At 50.8% G+C, this 25,693-nt stretch overlaps 1 protein-coding gene across 1 annotated transcript in view; it reads right to left on the reverse strand.

Moving 5' to 3' along the window:
• The window catches only part of ASTN2 (astrotactin 2), a 226,636-nt gene that overhangs the window by 129,322 nt on the left and 71,621 nt on the right, over positions 1 to 25,693 (reverse strand). The window contains 1 exon segment of the mRNA XM_031556166.1: positions 682 to 832. Within this exon segment, the coding sequence (XP_031412026.1) occupies positions 682 to 832 (151 nt within the window).

Here is a 25,693-nt window from a genome sequence, read left to right on the forward strand (position 1 = left end):
AGGGGGAAAAAGAAAAAATAAAAAGATATGCCAGAAACTGAGCCCCTCCCTGGGAAGGGGTAAGGGCGAGAACAAAAGAAAATAACGATAGGAAAAGAAAGCAGAAAAGGGAGAGGAATAGGAAGGAGGAGACAGCGGGCGCTGCGGGGCCGGGTGCTGCCGGTGACACATCAGGCTGTCGTGCTAAATGGCCTTAACAAGCAATTGGAGAAGGGGATAATGAAAATGCCGCCCCGGAGACGGCACCACTCCAGTCTGACCTTTCCAGGCTGCTGCCGTGTATAAACATCTTCAATAAATAAAGAGACACTTAACTCCTGCCTCGGCGGGGGGACGGGCTGAGCCTGCAGAGCCAGGGCTGGGACAGCAGGTGATGTTCCTTCTGCTACAGGCACAGCGAGCAGCCCCACAGACACCACCCCACCAGGCACAAATTCCACCTCATCCCTTTGGCTTTTCCACAAATCCCCATCCCCAAAGTCCCTAAAGCAAACTTCCCACCTGGGATTCACTGCCAAGAGGGGACGGGGCAGTGAGCACCACACAAATCCACCCCTCTGGGCATCACTGCAGACAGAAGCAGTGCGTGCCCCCCAGCCAATGCAGACAGAAGCAGTGCGTGCCCCCCAGCCAATGCAGACAGAAGCAGTGCGTGCCCCCGGCCCTCCCAGCTGTACGTACCACGCAGCCCGTCGAATCCACCTGGCGATCCGAAACGCACTTGAAGTTGCGGGTGCAGCCGCCGTTGTTGCGGGAGCAGTCCCGGACCGGCCCGAAAGAGGAGAGCAAATCATTGATGGTTTCAAAGTAGGTGGACAGCATCGCTTCTTCCCTTGGAGAGAAAAGGCACCGTTAGAGGCAGCAGGAGGGGCAGGGAGCGGCAGCACGCAGCGTGGCACTGCTGTGTATCATCCACAGAGGTGAAATCATGGCGTTGTCGTGATGAAAACCCACCTAGAGGAAGTTTGCCAAGACAAGGAGGAGTTTATGGTCTTGCTGTATGTTTACATAATTTGCTGTGTATCTTTGACCTCCTTGACCAAAACCAACCTGCTCTGAGTATGCAAAGCACCTACACCACTTTCATGCAAGCAAGAGGCCTTGTTAGCATCACTGGTGTGAATCCGACCCCATACTAACCAACAGTAAATCCACAACAGCGAAGCTCCTGGCTGTGCTACACCTGAGCCAAGCCTCCCAAGCCCTGCGCCTCACCCAGCTCATGGGGATGCCCCTTAGGAATTAAAGCCACACAAACTCAGCTTAGTTTTTCCTGGGACACTCGTGCCAGTGGGGCCAGGGACCCGGGCTCTGTCCCAGGGCTGTGGGCTTCAGCTCCATGCTGCACAGCCCAGGCACAGCTGTGCTCTTCCTTAAGCGAGCACGAAGCACAAACACCAATGAATTCAATGACACCAATGAATTCAAAGACTTGAGGAGCTCCCAGCCCTGCCTCTCCGTGCTGCGCACACAGCAGATTTTGTCTGTGACAAAGCACTCCAGCACTTCTTTCTGCTGGGTTCCGGCAAAGGGAATGCAGATGCTTATTGAGAGCTTTGAGCATCTCCAAGGTATTTTTCATCTTCAAAGCACATTGTATTTGTTAACAGATCGCTGCAATGCACCGTGGGCTCCAGATCCGGTCCCCATCTCACCGGCAGTGCAGACACACAGGAGACAAAGCATTTACCCAAGGTCACAGCACCAGGCAGCGATGGAGACAGACTTGACCTCCGCAGGGTATTTATGAGATCGTTATACACTGAAGGCTGCAAATAAACATTGACCCTTGTGGCTTTAAAGCACCCACGAGGCAGTGCGGGCGGCCACACAGCGCTCTGAGCTTCCCTGCAGCATCCCCCAGCGGCACCTGAAACCCATGCAATGACTCAGTGCCCACTGCCACACTCTGGATTTGGGGTTTCAATGCAAAAACCTGGCAAGAAAACAGCAGAGGAAGAATATTCAGCAACCCTTGAGGATCAGCACCACGTTCCTGTCGGAGGAGGGACTTGCGCCGTCACGCTCACGCACGCAGCCCCACCAACACTGTGCCTTCAAAAAACCATGAGTCAGGCATCGAAAAAAAAATGGTAATGAGATTGGCAGGAAAATGATGAGGTTTTAAAAATAAATCAATCATCAGGAGAGCTCTTTTCTTACTTTGCCTTCTGCTTTCTGAGCCTTTAGGGTGTAACCAAGTTTCTTCCTGAAAACACGAGGGCTCGAAATTATCCAACGACATACCCAACATAATGAAGCCCTACACTGTTTTCAGGTCAGATGTTCAGATTTTGTATTTCCTTGGATTCTAGAAGCTGGGACTCACCACCTGTGCTGCCCACTTTCACCCCAATTAATGTTTCCCAATTAACTTTTCCTTCTCAATGATCATGTTTCCCATATTCCCCCTCTCTTGGCCCATCTCCTAGATTTTGCAGCATATTTGGAGCTCAATCTCCCTCTGTACTTTCTTGGTCATGTTTCAAATGTCTTTAGAGGCCCTTTTCTATTAGCATTCTGTTCCCACTAGAATTTGCAGCTCCTCCAAAGTGAGGCAGTGAGAAAGGCAGAATATATTAGATCAGGGTGCGTATATCGGCAGAGGAAAGAGGGAACAGAAAGGCCGTATTATTCATTAACCAAAAACGCTGCTTGTAAACATAGAGAGATATTTTCTTTTTTAAATAAAAATACAACAACCGTGACAACTCTCCCTCCACCCACCTGGAAAGCTCAGCTCCATCTGGGGCCAGATGCTCAGCCCACATCGATGAGGTGCTTGCATAATGCCAAGCTGGAAGCCCAAACCAACGGCTGCTCGTGCCCTGGGGCAGTGGGAATCTGCTCTCTGACCTGGGGCCTGGCACAGCAGATCCCCATAGGTGAGCCTGAACGAGTCATTACACATCTTAACATATTAGCTGCCCAAGGAGGCAGGGAAACACAGATGGAGGTGATGTTGCAATGTCCCCATTCTCCTCTATCTCCCCCAGCCCCGTCCTTGGTGCTCCTGGGGCTCCTACCTGGATGCTGCAGCTTCCTATAAGGGAAAAGAGTTTTGCACGGATCTCGCATCCCCTACGCTGGAGGCCTGCTGGGAAGAGGACGGGGCTGCTCCCCACCAGCCTGAAGGGGACATCAAGTCCTCTAGAAAAGGGTGCTTAGAGCTGAGTGAGCCCATTCCTGATGCCAGCTTCTCTCCACAAGCACGTTTCTGAGCCATGCATGTTCCTGCTCCAGCTCCCCAGCCCTCCCAAATGGCACACACCAGCCGAACACACTCCCCTCTCCACCACAACCCTCTGATCACACACCATGCCTTGGTAAAACCTGCTCTTCTGACAACTTACTTCACAGTAAGTGGTCCACGTGATGCTCAGCAGCCCTGCTCTCCATCACCACACAGCTCCTGCACCCACCCCGTGCCACTTCCCATCACCTGCATATTGAATCACTTGAAAAAGCTTTTGTCTTCAATCCCGTCGCAGCCCTCCGTCCTTCCCCTTTGTTCCAGGACCTCATTAATGAAGCAGATTCAGCGACAAATATTGCTGTGGGTTATTTATTCATGAAATATCAACACCATGCAATTCTCAAAGCCTCCAAAGTACTCAACTCTGAATAAGCTCCTGAGCATCACAGTGACTCTTCTCTCCAGCTCATTCTGGAAGGGGATTAGTGGGTGTTATTCAACTTAGCTGCCCCTTTTTCGTGCCTGCTAATGGTTAAAGGCTTCAGTGTCTTACAAGGTTAACCATAGCTGAGAAAAACAAGGAACAAAAGGATGCCAGTCGGAACTAAGCTTGTGCTCTGCCATCATGCAAGCTTTGCCCTTTTCCCTTAAATCTCTCATTCCTTCTGCCTTCCTCCCTAGGCATGGGACGTCTCACCTAAGGACAGATTTACTCAGAGCAGTAGCTGAAGTTCCATTTGAGCCAGGGGACCTCATTCCCTTTCATGCAAAACACTCTCTCAGGACCTCATGTGCTCTCAGACCCACTCCCATCCTTTCTGCTCCTTTCCTCCTTCCCCTCACATCTCCTTTCCCTCTGCTAAAGCAGCCATGCTTTTCCTCTGGGGGCTTCCCTGCTCTGAAGCTACAACTGAAGACCCTGAAGCCTCACCCACATCACTTTGTTTCGCAGCTCTGCCCACAGCCCTGTGTTTTCTCTTCTTCTTGCTCAAGCTGAGGAACCAAGGCAACAAGCAATGCGAATTAAAGGTGTTTGCCACTGCTAGGTGGCCAACTTCAGATGCTTGCAGTTATTTTTAGTGCTTGTAGCACTTCAGACACTCACAGACCATTCCAGGCTCAGCTGTTTTCATAAAGAGCCGTGCTGTTAAACACCCAAACTACAACAAATGTGCAATAAGTAATCAACTGCACCCCAACCCAGCCCCGCAGCAGGGACAGCCCCACAGGGGTAGAGCTGAGCTGCACTGGGAAGGCATGCATGGTGCTGCGAGGCCACAGGGCAGCCCCAAAGGCAGTGGCAACCTTTACCTTACGGACTTGCGGTCAAGCAACGTGTAGATGTTGTACAGAGGGACATGGGCTCCTATTAAATATTGGTGATACGGTTGGACTGGATGGTCTTGGAGGTCTTTTCCAGCCTTGGTGGTTCTATGATTTTCTGACTTTGCAGTTTTGAATTTCAAGTGCTGCATTTCCTAATGTGGTGCACGACGTGTGGCTATGGAGCAGATTTATTATTTTATGTAAAGAGATGAGTTTCTCAAATCAGCCTGGCGTACCCACGGGCATTTTTCAGTCGTTCTAACAGTGGTGGGAGGTTTGAAGACAAGCTGTCATCCAGGCTAGGTCCTAAACTGGGAGAACTCCTCCTTACTTGGGTGACACCAGAGACAGCACTCAGCGGAGCTACCTGTCACACAGTGCCGAGGAGCTGCTTACTATCAGTTTTCCTGATAGCACATTTCTTGCGGTAAAGCTATAATAAACACTTGCAAAAAAAAAAAAAAAGCTCTCCAAAAAACCTTGAGGTTGAAAGTGTGAAGCATTTCCTACCACGCTTCAATAACTTGCTGGAGAGTCAATAAAACCAGCGCTCCATCGGAGTGTTTTGAAGCGCGCCTTGGCAACCAGAAGGACCAGAAATTTAATTAAAGCAAAACAAAACAAACAAACAGCACACAACAAAAGCAAGCTGACAAAGCCCATCCTGCAATGCACATGTCCTGGAGGTGCTGGGCCATGTTGCAGGGCTCAGCCCCTCCACGCCGGGCACACATCCCTGCTGGCTGTGCACCTTCCCCACATTCCTTGTTAGCTTCGCCAGGTGCTAATTACTCCAGGCAGGGATATGACTTTCCCTCTTTTGAAGGTGTCCAACCCTTATGAAACTATTTTCTTCCTTTCCCACAAACACAGAGCCCCAGATCTTGGTGATATTGGAACAATTGCTCCTAAAACCTCAGCTACTGCTCTCAGCTGACTGTTCCAAATTACTGCGGAGCAATCCGCTTTCCTCGGTTGACTGTGTCAGCAGTGAGAGACAGACATACCTAATTTAGTTGCATTAGCTTTTGTTATTAACTACAAGGGCACCACAATTATCCAAGGTGAGCCTGACAATTCCCTTCCCTTCCCTTCCCTTCCCTTCCCTCCCTTCCCTTCCCTCTCCTTCCCTTCCCCTTCATTCTTTGTGCAGCACTATTCCCAATTTCACTTGCGAAGGAAAAAACTTTCCAACACGATTTCTAACAGTTCAAAAAGCTGCAGCACACCAGAAGAAAAGCACAGATTCAACATCTTAAGAAATCAAATGGCAGGAAATGGTCACACTTGGAGCACCAGGACAAGAAAGCTGCAGGCACAAAGAGGAGTGCAGGGGACATCCAAGACCCCCAGCCCTGCAGGACCCCCTACCCCACGCAACAGGCTTCCAAACAGTTCCAAGTGTTATAAATGAAACAATTAGCAGCGGTGGAATCTGCCTGTTTAACATGGAATTGGTAGTAGTAATACATAGTAATTGATAGTAATTGAACACTAATTAACTCACAAAGTAAAATGTTTATCTAGCAAAATGGATCACACTAATGGTGCGGGGTTATCAGTCATGGAAGCAATGCATAATTAAAAAATACATAAATGAAAATTATCAAATGATTTCTCTATGCTAATTAATATTTTTATTAGCTCCGTTTGCCTAGCAATTCCTTCCATCCCATCCCCTCGACAGACTCATTTCAAACTTGTCAACTTGTAAATACATTTCAGGCTGGTATTTCCAACTGAGCCCTGGAGGGGCACTGGTCCCAAACCCAAACCCATACAGCTGCATGGTGGGACCTCCTCCAGCAAAGGGATCCTGCCCTGCTGCCAGAAGGGATGGTGCTGAGCAGTACTGGGGTGCCTGCAGCAGCTCAGAGCTCAGCACTGGGACATCCCAAAATCCACCCCAGGTCCTGCTGAACGCCTGCTGGATTCTTACTGCCCTACAAACAGCTCCTTTGGCAGCTCCCCAGTGCCTTCATTCCTCCTCACTGGAGAGCACACAGCTCCTGCCTTACTCTGCTCTCCATGGCGATTACTCAGCTCCTCACGAGTGCTTATTCTTTGCTCAACACCAGAAAGCAGCAGTATTTCACAACCAATAAAGTGATTAAGTTCTCAATCTCGCCGTTATCATCCCCATTTTACAGATGGGGAGCCAAGACCCAGGAACAGTAACGCAAGAAAATATCCACTACATGCACCAAATTTGTGACATTTAGACTTGATTTTTTCAGAGCACTTAGCATTAAATGACACTTCCTCTACTCGCAGAGTAGCTTTCACTGACTTAGGTGGAAGTTTTTACTGCTCCACATTAATGCAGATCATTCCCAGAGCAGGTTCATTGCCTGTGCTGAACGAGGCAAAGGTGAAAAGCCAGTACAATGGCCATGCCATTAAAGCAGGCTTCATAACACATCCACACCGAGGGGCTGCCTGGAGGCTGCACAGCGAGCTGACCCTGCCAACTATTCGCTTTGGAGCTCTGCAACCGTAATAGCATTTTTTAAAGGAGAGGTCACGCACAGTTTTACTCTGGGAAGAGAGGAAAGGGAAGGTGTTGCAGGTTAGTTTACATAGGAAAAGAGGGAATTCATCACACACAACTGCTGGATGCAACATTGCTCAGCCCTTCTCCCTCAGCCTGCAGGAGCAGGGACCTTCCTGCTCCACCACCCCCCTCCTCTCTCATCCCAGCACATCCCATTCCCCCCTAGACCCAGCCTGACACTTCTGGGAGCTGCTGTGGGGCAGGGACACAGGCTGTGCTCAGGCAAGGAGAGTACTGCCCACTGCTGCTAAAATTAAACAAGACCTCACTCCGTGTGTAGCAATTTGAGTTATTCGGGAAAGCCTTTAAGCTGGACAAATTAATGAGGGTTTTGGTTGTTGGTTTGTTTTTTTTGCTTGTAAGAGCTGCACATGTCATACAAACATCTGCCTCCGTCCTCTACAGCAGTTTTGCCTGGAGGAGCAAAAGAAATCTTAGACAAGGAAGCAATCGAGCAAAATCCCAGACAGAAGGCATGAGATGTCTCATCCAAATTATTAAAGGCTGAACACACGAGATGGGTCAGCCCCTCCAACCCCCACCCCAAGTACAGCGACAGCAGCAAGTTTGCAAACCTCAGCCAGAGGATATCTATCACTCAGCCTTCAAAGTTTGCTTAGGCACAATCCCATTGGTTTTTTCCCTTCCATTCTACAGCCTTCGAGAGTATTTGGGGCAAGCTGTGTGGTCTAGCAGGTTCTTCTGGATCTGACATTGCAGTGATTTGTGCGGGTCAGTAGGAGAAGCTGGATGTTGTGAGCAGTATCCCATTTGTTCACTTGCACACAGGCACCAGGACAAGCCCACACCCCAGGCTCAGAAGCCCTAATTACAGAACAGCTGTGGGTTTTTCCAAGATACACGTAAAGTGCTTAGATGCAGTGGCGAAAAGCACTTTAGAAATGCCAATAGAATTAGATTAGATAAATAGGAAATGGCCAGGTTGCTAGACCAAACGCTTATCCCCTGATTTTTCACAGTTGCTGAGCACCTGCTGCTCCTATTGATCTCTTGGGAAGTGATGGGGTTGAGCCCTTGGCAAACAGGAACATCCCCCTGCATCTCCTCCTAAACCCAGCACAGTCCCAGGCCCCACTGCGTTCCCTGGTCCTGCTGCAGCTGCCTGTGGTGCTGCCCAGTACCCGTAAGATGCAAAACCACAGCTGTTTGGAGAGCCAAACCAGCAAGCTGCACTTAACAAAACCACTGGGTCACTTACAAGGGGTGCCTCTATGCATAAGTATACATATATGCATAGCTTTGCTGCTATATATAGCACCTTCTATCAGCAAAACTCAATGATTTTGAAAAAGCCAGGTGAGTGTCTGCAGACAGAGGAACTGAGGCACAACTAGGTTATTTAGAGCTTGTTTCCCGAAGCAGTCTTTGAAGTTGGAATCCAATTAATTTTATACCTGGGGAGAGATTTGCATAGGGATTTTCTGCCCATATGGATGGGTTTTTTCAAAGGGCCTTGGCTCTTATCTAAGGCACTCAATGCAGACTGTGTTATGCAAGGTGCCCAGTATTCATTAGCAGCTCCTGGGAGCACAGCCGGGCTTGTCACAAGGTGCAGCACACACTGGGAAGCTGGCTGGTCACCCAACCCTTCCAGAGACTCCACGTCTGTGGATCTGGTCCTTGGAGCACTCCAATCTGTCACTGCCTTTAGTAAGGATCCATCCCGCTGCTGACTGGGTGAGGACACCCAAAGAGCAAATCCTTCCTCCCATGCAGCAACCAGCACTTTCTCCTGGTTTAATTCCCTGAAGAAGTGCAGCACGGGATTGGAGATGCCATCACTGGCATGGGAAACAACTGGCATCACTGGTTGGGGAGCACCAAGAACTCCCCTGCGCAGCACCCATGCCCCATCAGACCACCATGACTGTAACCCAAAGCTGCCCACACCCTGCCAGAAGGTTCACCTCGTTTGCACCTTCCCCATGAACGCACCACAAGCTCCTTAATCTTCTGACCACTGCAAAAGTGAGCACTGTCAGCATATCCCTGCTGCTTAAAAAGCAGCTGTGCCCAGCTTGGGAGCTTTTTGGGTCAAAAGCTGTGTTTAGACCAGTGCACGGAACAACTCTGCTCATTTATTAGTTTTGAACCTCTGCTGACTTGCACTCTTATGAATACCCAAGCAGAGAAGCGAGGTCTCTATGGACAGCAAGCAAGCTTTCTGCCATCAGACACAAAATACAGATCTGGACAGCTTGCAGTGCAGTGCCTGCACACCCCTCTAACCTGGGGAAAGCTGTAAAGTGTGGCCTCCAGACTTCAAAGGAAGATGCAGAGCTTAAGATGTGCACGAAGCCCGCAGATGTGACCACTTCATAACCAAACTGCGCACACCGCAGGCAGTGGGCAGCCCCCAGTGCCCATAACGAGCAGCCCCGCAGGCATCCTCCTGGCTCTGCAGCCCCAGGGATGATGGCTGCACATTTTTAGCCTTGCCTGCAGCTATATCCTGTAGCAAATGCTGTGTCCGGGGCCAGGTGTGTACTGAAAAAAAAAAAGGATAAGCAGCATTTAAAAAAATAAGACGTAAGCTGGCACTGAATTCTGATGCAACCATTTTTGCTCCTGCCTACCCAAATTGGCTGCCATCAGTGCAAATGACAGATGAAAAAAACATTGACTTTCTGCTTGGGTCAATACACAAGATAAACTGAATTGAGTGTTGGAAAAAAGAACATCATCATTCACCTGAGGAGGGGAGAGGGTTAAAGGCAAGGAACTGGAGCAGCCAAGCCCATACCTCAGGTGGGGAGCAGCTGTCCTGTTTCCCATGGGAACCCTGCACAGGAGATTGGGATTTCTTGGGGCCAGGACTCAGGACTCTGCTGTGTGGCTCAGCTGTGGTGCCTTTAGAACAGGGCACCCCAACCCCACACAGCATCACAGAATCCTAGAATGCCATGGGTTGGAAGGAACCTCAAAGACCACCCTGTTCCAGTCCCTGCTGTGGGCAGGTTTGCCAACCCCTAAATCAGCACCAACCAGAGCCCCATCCAACCTGGCCTTGAACACATCCCAGGATAAGTACACAGGGCATCACATACACATGACTGAGCATCATGAAGCCCCACTCAACAGGCAGCACTGTGCTCACACATCATGTCTGGGTTTCCTCTGAGCTCCTCTGGACTCACCCATGTACCAAAGACCTGGAGACATCCTGCCTTTGTCTGTGCATCTCCATGAGATCTCATTCCAAAGTACAACATGAAGAATGCACGCATTTATTAAAGGCAGAATGCCCTGTGCCTGCTGGCAGGTTCCTTACCCAGGTCAGTGATTGAAAGCATCCCACACCAAATGTGTTTCAAAGAGCCCTGCTACAGCAGAGCTTGCATGGGAAGCAAGGGGCTGAGCAGCTAATGGCAGGGGTGCATGGGATGGGAGCATCCCTACCCTGGAGCCATCCTGACCTCAGCCATCAGCTCTGCCAGCAGCCACTGGGAGCGGGGATGCTCAGTGTGAACCACAACTACATGAGGAGATGCTGACACAGGGGATGTGGCCATCAGCACTCCTGCCCGGATGGATCTGTCAAAGCAGATCAGGAGAAACTTGCTGGGCAATCTGCTTTCTGGATGCACATTTTGCAACTGGAGACTGATCACAGCGGAAGAGGAGAAGGGGAGAGAAGAAAGGAAAAGAAAAACCTTTGCGTGCTGCAAGACCACCCTCTTTCTCCCCATCACATTCCACCCACCACCTTTATTTTCATGTCTGTTTTAAAGAAAGGGACTAAATGGAAATTTTTCCACGCTAACCTGAAGCCTGCTTGCAGGGACGTGAGGGGACCACAGGGAATACAGTCTGCTTCCTTCACCAGATATGAGAGAGAGAAACGTAAAATCCAGTGCTGAGGAGGCAACAGCGGGAACCTGCTCAGTACAAAACGGGCGTTTGTACAGCACAAAACACCAGCTAAGGTCGGCAGGGTGAGGAGAGAATACAAAGGAGGCTGTGGGCAGTGAGACTGCAGGCTCTCAGCCAGCGGCTCCAGGCAGGGGCAGCTGTGGGGCTGCGGCACGGCTGGGTGTGCTGGGAAATGCCTCCAGGGAGGGAACCATCCCTGCCGTGCCAGGTGGTGGGAAATGCTCAGCCCTGCAGGTGATGGGATGCTGCACACAGGGACGTGGGGTCCCTGCAGCACACAGAGCCTGGGGGGCTCCTGGGGATGTGTGGCACTCGGTGGTACGCACTGCGTCCCCGGTCACCGGTGATGTTTTGGCCACGGTCATGCAGTGCTGCTGACCCAATGCCTCCCAGACAAATGCCCTTTCAAAATACTGACCAAGATTTTGGTGGCTTAGGGAAAAAACTGATTTGTAGTCAATGAGGAGCATCTCTAGGAATGGCTGCTAATGTGACCCTTGGAAAAAGAGTTGAGCAAGAGATTTTGGAGCTCACCAGAGAGCAAACCCGAGCTTTTACAAGCACGAAAACAGCCTGAATTTGAGGTTTTTTTCTTTGCCTGTTACCATTTTACCGAAACAGGCTTATGGATAGATATTTGTGAAAGGACAGACCAAAGAGAACTTGCCTCTCCAATTTTTCTGTCTCGATGGAAGGAGGAAGGAGCCCAGCAAAGCTGAAACGACCGCCGACCGCCAGCCTGGGGGCGTGGAACTTGCTTCCCTTCACATCACAGGAGCCCCCCTCGGCCTCAGTTCAACTCCAGCGACATCCCCCTCTCTACCCGACGCTCAGCTTAAGAAATGAAGATGACTTTAAATCTCCTAAGGGGCTGCTCTGCCAGAGGAATGAGGAGAGAACGTTCCCCAGAAATAAAGCACAGAGCAGGAGTTGGCGTTTCTGGATTTACTGCCTCTCTGATGCTGAATTACTGCACAACCGCGACCAACTCCAGATATGTCACTGCTCCAGACTGTGAAATGGGGACAACAACAGTTACCTAGCTCCCACGGTGCCGTGCAGTTAATTAATGCTGCTTTGAGTCGTGAAGATGAAAAGCGGTATATAACTGCAAAATAGTGCTTTATTATTATTATGAATGAAGCTTCCACTTGTTCCATTAGAGTGAACCTTAAAGCAGTGCTGTGGCAGATACTGTGAATTGTTCCTAGCGGCTGTACGACTGCTGGCATTCACAGGAGCTGCATTGTGGGCTCGCATGTAAGAGCTTTGAATGAGTCGGGAGAAAAAGAAGAAAGAGAGGTAGTGGGGAGAACAAACAGAGAGAAATTCCATCGTATCTTGTGCTCAGCACCCAGAGACAGTGCGCCCACCTCCCGGAGGCAGGAACAGCAAAAATAACAGGGAGAAAAGCATCTCCTCACCTCCTGCTCTCTGTGCTCCATATACATGGGCTGAGCGCATCACATTGGGTCAGATCAGACCTCCAGGGTCTGGAACAGCAAATTTAGATCGCCAGGCCACTTTGTGACAGCACTGTCTCACTTTGTAAAGGGCTGCAGCACATACAGGAGTGCAGAGAGCTCTGGGCAGAGCCAGGCACCCCCAGCATCCCCAGCACAGCCCACTCAGGCCCAGCTGGTCCCTTGAGCCAGCAGCCCACCCAATGTCAGCACCCAACACCCTGTATGACATCCATCCCACCTGCACTGCTCCCCTCTGCACCGAGCCCAGCTGAAGGACTGGCTGCCCGCAGTGCACAGCGCTGCTCCTCATAGTTACCTTCCATGTTTAATTCAGAGGCTAGTTTAGTTAATCTATTTTTTAATAATTCATCCCTTCCATCTTAATTTTGGTAGTTGTTGAAAATCCCTAATAAAACATTTAAGGGTTCTTTTACTGAAGCAATGGCATGATTTACTTGATGGAAGCCAGTCTTTGATGTCCTGCCTTAATTCCCTCCCTCCTGCTGTGCCTCAGTCCCGTTTATCACCACACTGGAGGTAAGAGATTCTTGTTGAGTTTTGTAGCATCACAACGCCTGGTCAGTATTAATAATTCTGCTACCCCACACGGCTCGGACAAATCATACAGCACATGGGTTTCTTTCTTTTGTCAGTGTGGCTCATGGCATCAGCAGGGAGCGGTGCTGGGACCAGGCAGGGCATGCTGACCACCGAGCGTGAGCGAAATACTGCAGGTGCCAACTCCATTGTTCAAGGAATAGACACCCTTTTATAGCGCTTATATTTCATTCTCTACTGCCGGAATGGAGAAACATGCTGGGTTTTTGCATCCATAATTGGGGAAGAACAGATGGTAGAGGCACAGTTGGAAGTAATACCGCCATTAAAATAATCTATACGGCTCGTAACTCTCCAACACGTGAGAAAGAGCAGAGCCTGCCTTTGCCAGAGTGCCTTGCCCAGCCCTTCCCCAAGCTGCAGAATAGCTGGGAACGTGTTCATGCAGTTGCTGGGTTATCCAGGAGATTGGGTGGTTTTACTGCCAGATGACATGGATCCAGTGGGTCTTTTCTACCCTTCCAGCAAGGCACCATCTTCTACTGCATAACAGAATTACTGTTTTCCCCAAAGCATTCAGCTAAAGGAACCACTTACTTTGCAGTCACCTTAATGATATAAAAAAAAAACCAAACACAAAGTCCCAAGTACTTCAGGTAGGCAGGGGTGTCTCTGAAGTCAGCTTAAACTGGGTGTGATGGAAAAAAAAGATGCTACCAAACCCCACTGACTGATGAAAATTGAAACTTTTCATGGGAACACACAGGCCTGGACCTGACTTCAGCCTATTTCAAAACCCAAGAGCTTCTTTGCAAAATCAGACCAAGAGGAATGTACAGAACAGACCAGGCTGCTAGCTAGTATCTGGAAAGACACGTTCTTATTCTGCATGACTGAGGCCGTGGTTTCAGAAAGCTCTGTGCCCTCCAGAAGCCCCAGCCATGTTTGGTACCTCCTGATGGGTGAGGGTTTATTGAAGAATCAGAGAATCACCTGTGCAAAGCAGGTGTACTGCTTTGAGTTGGTTTGTTTTTCAACACGGACGTACTACAGAAAAGGTCCCACTCCATCAATACAAACTGGAGGACACGTCTGAAGTCTCAGAGGAGCACACTGGAAGGAGCAATCCTTTCCCACACAGACCCAGAGGCCAACATCCTCATCCTGATTTAGTGAGCAGAGAAGGAAAGTGAATCACAGCAGGAACCGTTCTCTGGCAGGGAACCCCAGGCCTCCTACAAACACCTCCCCAGGCAAATGCAATGATTTTCCCGGCCTGAAAGTTCTTTGTTCAGCTTAAAATCTTCACTGCAATCATGCAAGCACCTCCCCACATCCTTATCCCGTGCCCTGAACACACTTGAGCCAGCAGGACATTACCTTGACAGCTGGCTTTGCTTTATGGAGCTGTAAATACATTTTTTAATAGGCTGGCGGCAAGAAAGATGTGTTTCAGACTCAACAACATCCCAAATTAACTGAGATTCATTTCAAAAAGGGTGAAAGGGAGGAGGCAGGGGGAAAACAAGCCTGAAACCCGCAGAACATAAAGCCTTGGTAGCAACTGCCAAAAAGCCCCTGCACAGCTGCTTTCTGGCTCTGCAAAGAGATTAAAACCTGCAGCAACATCAGGCTGAAGGAGGCCACTGCAGGCCGTGCACATGCTCAGAGAGGAGGTTTTTGGTGTTTGTTTTTTCTTCATTCTTAAATTGTGATTTTCCTGGAGAGCAGCCAGCCCACAGCCAGCGTTCTGCTGCCCCATCCCCACACTCAGAGTCCTGCTGCACCCCAGGGGCTTTTAGGGGCAATGCCCCATGTAGGGCTCGCAATGCTCTGCACAACCTCTGGCAGCGTGGGGTGACCCCAGCACAAAGTGCTTCCTGCCTCCATCCCCTCCTCCTCCTCCTCGTCCTCCCTGTGCTGGAGCATTAAGCTTGACGTGCCTTCGTTAGCCCCAGCGCTGCTCTCTGACGCCTAATTTGACTAACCCTTTAGTGACTAATTTAATTACCCCGGCCCACAAACTGACAGACAGCTGTTAAAAATGGTTATTGCATTATTAATATGCTCCAGTAATTTCCCATTAAAACTATACTGTTAATAATTTTTTTCCCTGTATTTCTTCCCTCTTAATTAGTCTATTTAAAACTTTGAAGGAATATTCTCTTTATGGTAAATGGGAGCGTCGAGCAAATTACATTTTTGATTGAATACTTCTGTGATAGGCCAGCAAATAAGACCGTTGAGTTGTTAATTATTGTCAGAGTTTCACACGATGCCTGCTAATGAGGCAGTCAATCTTCTCTGCCACTCCTGGAATATTAATGGAAGCCTTTGGTATTGGTTTTGTCACTGGGAGGAACCAGGAAATCCTTTCTTGGATAGCTCTGGGTGCTGGGAGGCGAGGAAACTGCCAGGTTGGATGGATGATGGAGAAGACCAACGGGGCTTGAAGGCAGGATGAGCTCAGGAAGATCTTGGGCATGCTAACTGGTCAGCTCAGCTTGTACACCCAATGGGTGGGTTGCCATGAATCAGATCACTCCTCTCTCTGTAATAAAGGGCTTTTTTTCTCCTCGATCTCTGAGGTATTTCCATAGGAGGATGCAGGAAAGTCATTAGGAAAGCAGCCCCAGGTTGGGATTCACACTCAGCTGCAAGGCAGTGAGAGATCATAAAGAACTGTGAGTTGTGCTGGATGGTGAAAGGGCAGGTTTCAGCAACACTGCTCACGCTGTTTGGGGATTGATTAGCACTAATGTCAGGTAGTTCTCATTGGAAGAAGGAGGAGCTGGGAAGCAAAATCTGCTGCTGTCAGGTCTGTAGGACTTGACTTCCCAGCTTGGCTCCTATTGCCTTGTTGATGTTCAGAGCACTGGTCTGATGCCTGACCATGCCAAAGCCACTCCCATCCCAAAAACACCTCTGGCCACATCAGAGGCTGCCCTGATGAAGAAATCCTTACTTTAGAACAGAGGAACTGAGAAGCAGACTTCCCTGGACTGGGCTTCATAATCTCATACACGTGCTCCCTGTGCTGCCAGTGACAGCCAGAAGCAGTGAGACTTTCCAAAAGCTCACAACTGTTCACAAACCAGTGCTCCACCGGGTCAAAATCCCACTGCACACACCTACGTGCATTTAAAGGATGATGCATGTGTCCCTCCCTCAGCCCCTAAAAAGCAAACATGGACACAGAAACTGCTCCACTGCAGCTGGGAAGCTGCTCCATAGTGCAACCTCCTGCATCTACGCGTCCTCCTCCACGTTCTGCTGGCACCTGACCTCCTGGCAAGGTAAAGGGAGCAACCTTTGCCAGCACAGAGCATTTCTAGGGGTGCGAGTGGGGCTCTGCAGGGCAGCTCACCAAGCTCAAACATCATAACTGGAGATATTTCTCAGCACAGGTGAAGTTAACCAAGAGACACATAGGGCACAGTCTTACCTAGCACATCAGTGGAGTAGACACAGCAATGCCTGTGCCCCATTTTTGGGATAAGAGAAAAAAAAGACAACTGCAGACCAAAGGTAACCGATTTCCAAACGCAGATGAGTCTAAACGGATTGTGATTTCAGCTGTAGGCAGAGGACAAAGCAGTGGATTTGTCAGGACTGCGCAGCACAAGGCAGAGCAGAAACGTGCCTTCCCTAAATAGGTCGCACAGCGTTCTGCACTCACTTTTATTTCTGTGGATAAGCTCTGAGGAAGTGGCTGTGTGGGCGCCTGACCCAGGGATGGGCAGAATCCATGAGACTGCAAACAGCTTCACAGATTGCTCCTCTCCCTTCAGCCTGCTTCAGCCCCCCCAGCCCTGCTCCTGCCAGGAAAAGCCAGGCAAGGTGATAGAAACCTCACAAAGGTCAGAAAATCCCAGTGGCTGCAGGCAATGTGCCGGCATACACAAGATGGCACAGATGCCACCGAGGCGCCGGAACTCAGGGATACCCCTCTGCTTATCTGCTACAGCCCACACAGCCAGACCCACACACTACCCCTAAATTATATGGGGCTGATGTGGGATGGCCCTATGTCTGCATGACCAGGTGCTGCAGGTACAGCAGCAAAGATGAGGAGCTCCTGGAAGCATTCTGGGATGCCCCCAGATACCCTGCAAACCCATCCCATGCAGCTGCACAGCCCTGCAGGAATGGCATGGAGGAACAGGACCCCACATCTACCTAGTGCTCTCCAGAGCAGCAAAAAGGCCAGAGAGCCAGAAGGCAAATCTCCTAATTCCTTCAACCTCTGCAAAGCTATAGCTGACAAATCCAAAAGGCTCACAACCAAGACCCCCAGGCTGCTCTCCGGGTCTGCATTTAGTTGAGAAGCTCGTTGAAGAGAGCCAAGAAGCCAGGTTCCATAGCACACCTTGCCATGCCTTCTAGGCTCACATCAGCACAGCACCACATCCTGCCTCACACATCTCCCTTCCCACCAGAAGGAGCATAACCACAGCCTCCACACCTCCCTGCAGGAACAGGGAACATGAGCCACCTCTTCAGAGAGGAAATGGATACCCTGGAATAGCCTACCCATAAGAAACAGGGTCGGCTCAAGGTGTCCACTCCAGCCACTTGGAGCAGGTCTATGAGAGCTCCTTTCCACTGCTGCTAAAACAACAGAGTCCTTCAGCAGGGAGATTCGGACCCAACAGAATGCAACTATCAGATCCTGGGTAGACCATCACCACGGGGCAGGTGGTGAGCAGGAATCCACTGCTTTCCCAGAGGACAGCATCAGTGCACATCAAGAGGAGGAACACCCCTGGGTACCAACACCCAACCACACGGGGACCTCGTGCACCAGGCTCTGCCACCGAGAAACTCAGCTCTGGTGCTAAGAGCCTGCAGTGACACTTCCAATGAGAGTTAATAGCAGATGACAGGCTGTCAGCATGGGCACACACAGAATAAACAGGGGCTGGGTTCAAGAGCCTCGCTGCAGGTTAACTCCATCCCTTTCCACAGGGTTTTCAGGGCACCCCCCTGGGGAGCTGGCACACAGCAGCTGCTCCGCAGCATTTACTCAGGTAGCTGAGCCCTAGCAGATGTCAGAGCCCATTACACACGGATCAGCCCTGCCATAGATGGTTATAAGCAACGTATTTGCCTCTCGGACTCTACAGGTCAAGAAGCTCTTTATTAAACCACCCACCATTTCATCATTAACCCCTTACAAACTAGTATGTTACAGACCAAAGCTGCATCCAATTCCAGAGCAACCACATTTCAGAGCCAACACCTTCAGCTCTGCCCAAGTGTGTCTAATACACACTAATTAGGAAGAAAAGAAAGAAAATGTGGACTGAACTGAATAAAGAGACTTCTTATTGCAAAATCTCAGTGCATATTTACACAGTATCCTGCCTTAATTCTCAGCTTCTTCATTTGTGTCATTTTAAGCCCTGCACAGTAGCAGGGAAGTATTAGCTGGTGTTTAATTGTGTGCTTCTGGGTTAAGGGCTGCTGCAGGGAGAGAGCCCCTATCCACAGGTGGTCGGAGCAGCATGATTAGGATTAGCAGGGACATGGGCAGGCAGTGACATGGGATATGGGCATGGGACATCCCATGGCCCCAAGCTGGGGTGAGAGCTGCCTGAGAACCTCACCAAAGGGACAGCCACAATGGCATTAAGGGCTCTCATTCATACTAATGATATTTACACGGCTCAGATGCATGCAGGTAGAGGGAGCCTCAGTCTACGCTAGGGAAATTGGGCACTGACAGAGAGCTTGACAAGGAACAGGAATGTGGCCCTGCAGGGTACATCCCCTTGCCCCTGCAGTCACTTTGGTGGCTCCTCTGAGTCGGTTGCTCAGGGTTCCCCCGGCTCCTGGAAGGGCACTGCTCAGCCCATCCCAAAGTGTGCAGGTGAGGCAGCAGGACGCTGGCACCAAGTATGCTCCGAGTGACACACGGAGGGCACAGAAAGCTGCAGTGCCCCTGCCTGCACCCTAAGCTACAACAACAGGCTTCTGGTTCAGCCACCAGCACCTCATTATATCAAAAGCACTGGAGGAAATGTCTGGGGCTGAACTGATTAGCACACAGGAATTCTTCAGGCAGTGAAAGCAGGGCAATTCCCAGGATGGGATTATTATTTTGCAAAGCTTCACCTAATTTTCTTGGTTTTATTTTTCCTCCCGCTTGCTCCCCAGCCCTCCTTCCCACCCTCTCCAGCTTTGCAGCGCTTTGATTTTGTCTCTCCAAACAATATTCTGCCTAATGTGATGCAGTGTGGCACTCAGGAAAGCACCACCGCCCACCAGACCCCCGGGCTTTACATGCGTAGCAGCAAGAAAAAGTTGAGGGTGCTTTTCATTCTTGCTTTGTAGCCGGCAGCCAGACCTGGGGAGGCCACAGAACCTGTGTAGGACTTACCATCAGCTACATCACAGACAGAGAAGTCAAACACACAGTGAATAAGCAGATGAAAAAGGGCAACGATGCAGAATCTGGACACAGCGGAGGCAAAGGGCAGAGGGTTTGCAGCTGTGGCACAGCACGGGGAACTCAAGGATTTTCCATGCCAATGGGCAATGCTGGACACAGGACACTGATACAGATGCAACACACATGCTAAGCTTTCTGGGCTTTACATCTGGGAAGTGCTGCACTGTCTCTCCCTATTGGTATCTCAAGAGCAGAGGGCACGACAAAGCACCGTGAGAGCCACAGAGACATCCCGGAGCAAAGCAAAGCCTATGGGGAATGCTGCAGCTGCGGGGCTGCAGTTCTTTACTATGAGAGTGGTGAGGAGCTGGAACAGGCTGGCCAGACAGGTTGTGGATGCCCCGTCCCTGGTTCCCGTGGGACGGGTTGTTCCGAAAGGGGCCCCGTAAAGGGGGGTTTTCGGGGAACGTTCGGGGGGGGGGCCCCCCCTTTGGGGGGGGGGCCCCTAACGGGGGTCCCCCCGGTTTGGGGGGTTCCCGTTTAAAAGGGGGGGTAAACCGTTTTTTTAAAAAAAAACGGGGTTCGGGGGGGGGGGGGGGTAAAAGGGGGGGGGGTTTTTACCGGGGGGGGGTTTTACCGGGGGGGGGTACCCCCCCCCCCCGTTTTGGGGGGGTTACCCCCCCGGAAACGGGGGTAAACCCGTAACCGGGGGGGTTTTTTAGGGGTTTTCGGGGGGTAAAACCCGGTTGGGTACCCCCCCGGGGGTTACCCCCCGTTTCGGGGGTAAACGGGGGTTAGGGTTTCCGAAAGGGGTCCCGAGGGTTTGGGATGGGGGCCTGGGCAGCCTGGTCTAGGAGTTAAATGGGGAGGGGTCGGGTGGGCCCTGCCTGTGGCAGGCGGGTTGGAGCTTCATGATCCTTGAGGTCCCTTCCAATCTGGGTCATTCTATGATTCCGTGGAGCACTGTGCCCAGCAATCAGGGTCAGTGGAAGCACCCTCCTGGCTACTCAGGAGCTCAACCGACACTAATTAACTTCATTTATCTTGGGATAGTGCAGCCTCTTCGGTTCACCAGCTGCAGCTGTTGTTGCCCTGTAGTTGAAGCTGAATGAGGGTTTTCTCAGGCAGTTCTGTTGGTGAGCACAATTCCTCCATAGACATGTGTGCATCCGCCATCCCTTTAAAAAACTACCAAGAAATCAAATGAACCCAGGGGTTGATTTTCTCCAAAGGTCCTTTCCAAACCTACAAGGGATGGTGTCCTCCCTGAAACACCCCCCAAACAGAAGGACAAGCCTCCCCCGCTCATGTCCACCTCCGTTCCCATTGCCTTCACTGTGAGGTTGTTTCTCATCCTCTGGCAGTTCCGAAGCCCATCGCAGGTTGCTGGCACGCTCCCAGGAACATTTCAGCTCGGATGCATTTTATTAGTTTTGTCCTCTGAATGAAGTGATCCAACAGCAGTCACGGGAGATAAAAACCAGAAAGGAGGAGCAGAAATGGACCACATCGGGCAAGTTTATGGCACCTGAAATCTCATCAGAAGCGGTCGGTTGATGGGGCCAGTTCCTTCCAATTGCATTTTAAAATAGCTAAAGAAAAGGTATTCATCTTTTCCCAATGTCACAGCCTCACACAGGACTGTAGCTGCCACTCACACAGCTGAACTGAGGGGAGGCATACAGCCAGGTGGGTATGGGCCATCATCCCATCTGCTCCTGCTTCAAAGCACCACAGTGACTTCAGGACAAGTTTGCTCCTGGCAGCCCTGGGAGAGGGAGCACAGGCTCAGATCCTTCCCCAGACACACAGGGGAGCCCTGGCCTCGTGCTGCTACCACTGTTCTCATTCCTCAGCTGTCCTTCTCCTGAACCCACCAATTGGCTTGTGATGAGTGATGTCGGCTGGCTCATCAGGGTTGGTAATAGATAGCAAAGCTGACTGCAATTTCTTTGTGTTTGCTGGGGCTCGAGTGCCTGCCCCACACCAGTTGTGCTGCTGCTTTGTCCATTCCCAGTGACCTGGTGTTCTCCAGAAGCACAGCATCCCTCCCAGCAGCAGCCATGCCCTGTGCTCTGCTCGCAGCCCGGACATCCCCAGCAAGCACCTGTCACTCCTGCTGCAAACATCCAGCATCCCACCCTCCCCAAGCCGTGGTTTTTAACTCATTTCTCCTTCATTTGCAATTGCCAACAAAACGAAGCCTTCTCTTTTGCTGCAACACCAGCTCACAGCCCAGGAGCACTGTGTCCCCAGCTGCCTCCTGCCTGCCCCAGGCTGCCCTGGATGACACGAGCACACCCTTGTGAAACCCCAGGCAGGCTGCACAGCTCGATCACTCACTGCAAAAGAAACAGCAAGGGTACAAGAGGAGGAGAAGGAGGAGAAAGAGGAAAATAGTCTCCCAGCAAAAGCTGGATGCAGCTGCTGCCGGGAGGTGATCGCCCGGTCCTTCTCCCATTTCCCAGTGCCCTGCCCAGGCAGCAGACACTCACAAAGGACAGCTAAGAAAACTCAGATGCAGGGAAAATACATAATTAGAGAAAAATAGCACAGGCAGGCTGGACAAAATGAGAAGCCATGGGGCTGTGCTGCTTTTGAACTTGCAGCTACAAAGCATGCTCCAGCCAATGTTTAATAGGAAACAAAGGCAGGGATGTAAAAACAAATGCTGCCATCAAACAGGGATGGGAGAGCTCCTCTCACTAAAGCAATAATGCCTGACTTAGCAACCTTCCATCTCTCTAAGTGCATACACCCGTGCTGCATTTCAAAGCCACTGCCTGCCCTGCAAATCCCCTATGTCCGGATCCTGCTTGGATGCCAGCAGGATACTGTTGCCCAGGGCTGAGCTGCTCTGATGGACAGACAGACGGACAGACACAAACACACAGCTACCAGCAACTGAAGATCTGCGGTAAGGAGAAGCTGCAAAGCTCGGTGCCAAATCATGCTCTGCGATGGGAGATCCCAGCTACATTAAAGGGAGCCATTCCGGGTGTGAGACAGCGTGTGTATATTTGGCAAGTGTTGAGGGTTTTAATTGTCTCAATAAATACATAAACAAAATCTGTTTGTGCATTTGTTTGCTTTTCCCTCCCGGGCTCTGTGGCACCGTTGATGAGAGGAGCAGCAATCACTCAGCTGCACAACTCATGGCTGCTCCTGGTGCATGCTCTCTGCAATGGATTTGCCCATGAGCTTCGTTCAAATTTACAGGCATTGCCCCTAAGTGGTTTGATCATTTTCTGCGTAGCTTTATAGCGCAGTATGAAGAGCTCAGGAATCACACAAAAAGGGAAATTCAGCATTACTGTAGCAGGGATTATTGCAAAGCCCACAAAGAAGGAGGGCTGAGATATCCTTCTGCCTCCGGGCAGCGCAGATCCCACTGCTGGTGGTGGATCACAGAGATGCACAGAGCACAGTGAGGTCTCTGCATCCTCCCAGTGTGATGGAGGTGCTGATGGGCACGGGTTTGGTTCTGACCTAACCAAGATACTCCCTGGGTGATTCCAGATTGAATTTAATTCTTTTCCCTCATTTCCTCTCTGCTGTTCATTTCCCCGTTGCACCGCTCCTGCGATTCCTCCCTCCTTGTGCTCGCAGCTGTCAGTGGCTGCCACAAAGTTACAGCCCCATTTAGTCATCCCTTTGCCAAATGAGACAGAGCTGACTCCTCCAATCTGCTCGAGGAAATCAAACCGGGAGGCAGCGAGCAGGAAAATCCCACAACAACCAGGACGATGTGGGGTTGACACACGCAGAGCAAAGGCTGGCAGCTGCCTTTCTGAGCAGCATCCGCCCTTTCCCAAAGGAAGGTGAGGCTGGGGGCTGCCTTTATCCCATGTTAAGCACCAGGAGCTGCTTCTCTACCCTTCTGTGAGCTGGTAGCACATTGGGGTGTTAAGAAGCCCAGGCCAGAGCCAAGGGGATTTTGTCTCTGGGGATGCCGATGTCTCTGCAGTGCGCGCAGTAATGGATTGCCCTCCATCCAGAAATGAGTAAGTTGTGCTTGGTGATGGAATGATCAATTTGCTCCATCACGTTAAGCCGTCCATTCATCACAGACACCTGCTGTCAGCCACTCATGGCCGCATCACTGGCACTTGTGGCTGCTGTTATCATCAGGGAAAGAGGTGGGAAGGCAGCAGCCCAGGGTCTCTGCTCCTGCTGAGAAACAGCCCCAAAAGGACTTCACTTGCACAAACATATCCCAAGGCTCGGGAACAGGTGATGCTGCAAGGACAGACAGACCGTGAAGGCAGAGGAAATAGCAGGAGTGAACCCAAGAGAAGCCCTTTTGCACCAAATTGGGTGGTGCTCGAGATAAGCACAGAACCCACCTTGTGCTGGAGCAGAGCACTCAGCAGAACCCTCCTGAGCCTTGGCCGGGTTTGCCTGAAGTAGTGCTCATTTCCCTGTGCTCCCAGGGGCGAGCTGTGAGGCCCAGGTGCCAAGGAGGCAAAATCTGCTGATGCTTAACAAAACTGCTTCCCCTCTCCTGGCTCACTCTCTCTGCCTTTCTCCTCCACTTCTTTCATCCCCCTCCACCGGAGAGCGCAGAGAGACTCACAGCAAGGTGTAAAGTACCCAAATTTCTGGTGCCACACTGGTGTTACTGGTTGATACAGAGGGTCTCAGCCAGGTCAGGCCACATGTCAGGAGCGTGGTGCAGCTCCCAGCCTCAACACAGGCCAGCCCCTGCACCACGGGACGACAGGCTCAGAGCCGGGGAGCATAACCAGCTCAAATGCACTGTGTGCAGCACTGGGAGAAATGAAGATAAAATAATAATAATAACAGTAACAAAAAATCTCACTGATTGTACTTTGGCAAAGAATTCCAAGAGCTAAGGGACTCGCTTGGGAGCAAAACGAAGATGAATTGACAGAGAGTTCAAGAGAATTCATTCTGCCACTGAACACTTGTCTCTCCATCAGGACATCTCAAAGGCTTGTCAAGCGAAGGCAAAGCTTTTATTTGTTTCTATGGTTGCCATAACAATAAAGCTATATGTCATGTCAGGCAGCAGCTGAGGCTCGCTCCTCTGAGTTATACCCGCTCAGGAGAAATGACGAACTTTTCTGCAGAGCTGGTGGCACGGAGGGGCACGGGGTGACACCACCAGCACAGTGACAGCAGGGCAGGAGCCCCTGCATCACCTCCAGGGGACACCTTCAGCACCAGTGCCCCCAGCACCGGTGTCACCCCGCACACCTGGAAAGCCACCAAAGGCTGCTGCTGCAACTCAGCGCTGGGGTGGGAGCAGGAGCTGCGTGTCCTCCTGATATCCACAGAGAGCTGCCCATGGGCTGAGCAGCCCACGCTGAACAAACACAGCAATGTTCCATCCCACAGACAAGTGATACTTCCAGTAGGACCAAAAAGAGTCCCTTTTCCTCGTCTAGTGCACACAGAGAACAGGCAGTAAGCATCCCACCTGCCACCCCTACCTGCAGGGTGGGCTGCAGCCATGGCAGAAGGCTGGAGGAAGTCTCAGCAGGGAACCACACGGAGAACATCTTCTCTGTGAGCCACAGGGAGCCAGCACTGCTCCGGAGATCTGCTGATGGCACAGCCCCACCCGGCCTTTCCGCAGTCCCCAGTGTCTTCATAAAACCACAAGACTGTGTTCAAACCTTTAACCCTCCAAGTTGTAAAGACTTCATCACTTGTTTCCTCCAAGCCAGGCTTTCTGCAATTTTCCTCCATTAAACTCTTCATAAGAAGTGACCCCAGAGTGAAAAGGTGCCAGACTAATGAAAGGTCTGGAGGAATGCAGTATGATTGTTACTAAAGGTACAGAAGAAATACTGGACTGAATTACCATCACGACGTTACAGGACAGCACACGGGACACTGCGGGAGCAGAGACACAGCCGTGCTCCAGCTGCTGTAATACAGCACAGGGCTGATGCTGGTATGGGGACATGAGGGGGTCACACCTAAAAAACCACAGCACACAAGCAGGAGCTGCCAGCACGCAGACAGCAGTGTCACCACGGCTTCAGAGAGCAGGGCTGCATGAGGGCAGAGGGGTGACTCTTGAAGTCCTGTGTGCTGGACAGTATGTGTTCAACTCCAATGGTAGGTCTAGTATTACCAGACTCCATTCAGACACCTGGACCACCAGAACTGCTGCATTACCACTCCCTTGACTTGCTACCAAAGTACATCTCAGTCCAAAGGAGCAAAGCAAAGATGAACAGCTTTATAGTACTATTCTCATTTTGTAAAAGCTCCCAACAGCCTCAATATGAAGACAGGACAGGCAATGCTCACAGGTGCCAAACACCACAATG

This window comes from Meleagris gallopavo, chromosome 19 (genome assembly GCF_000146605.3).
Source record: "Meleagris gallopavo isolate NT-WF06-2002-E0010 breed Aviagen turkey brand Nicholas breeding stock chromosome 19, Turkey_5.1, whole genome shotgun sequence".
In the NCBI taxonomy this organism is placed as follows: domain Eukaryota; kingdom Metazoa; phylum Chordata; class Aves; order Galliformes; family Phasianidae; genus Meleagris; species Meleagris gallopavo.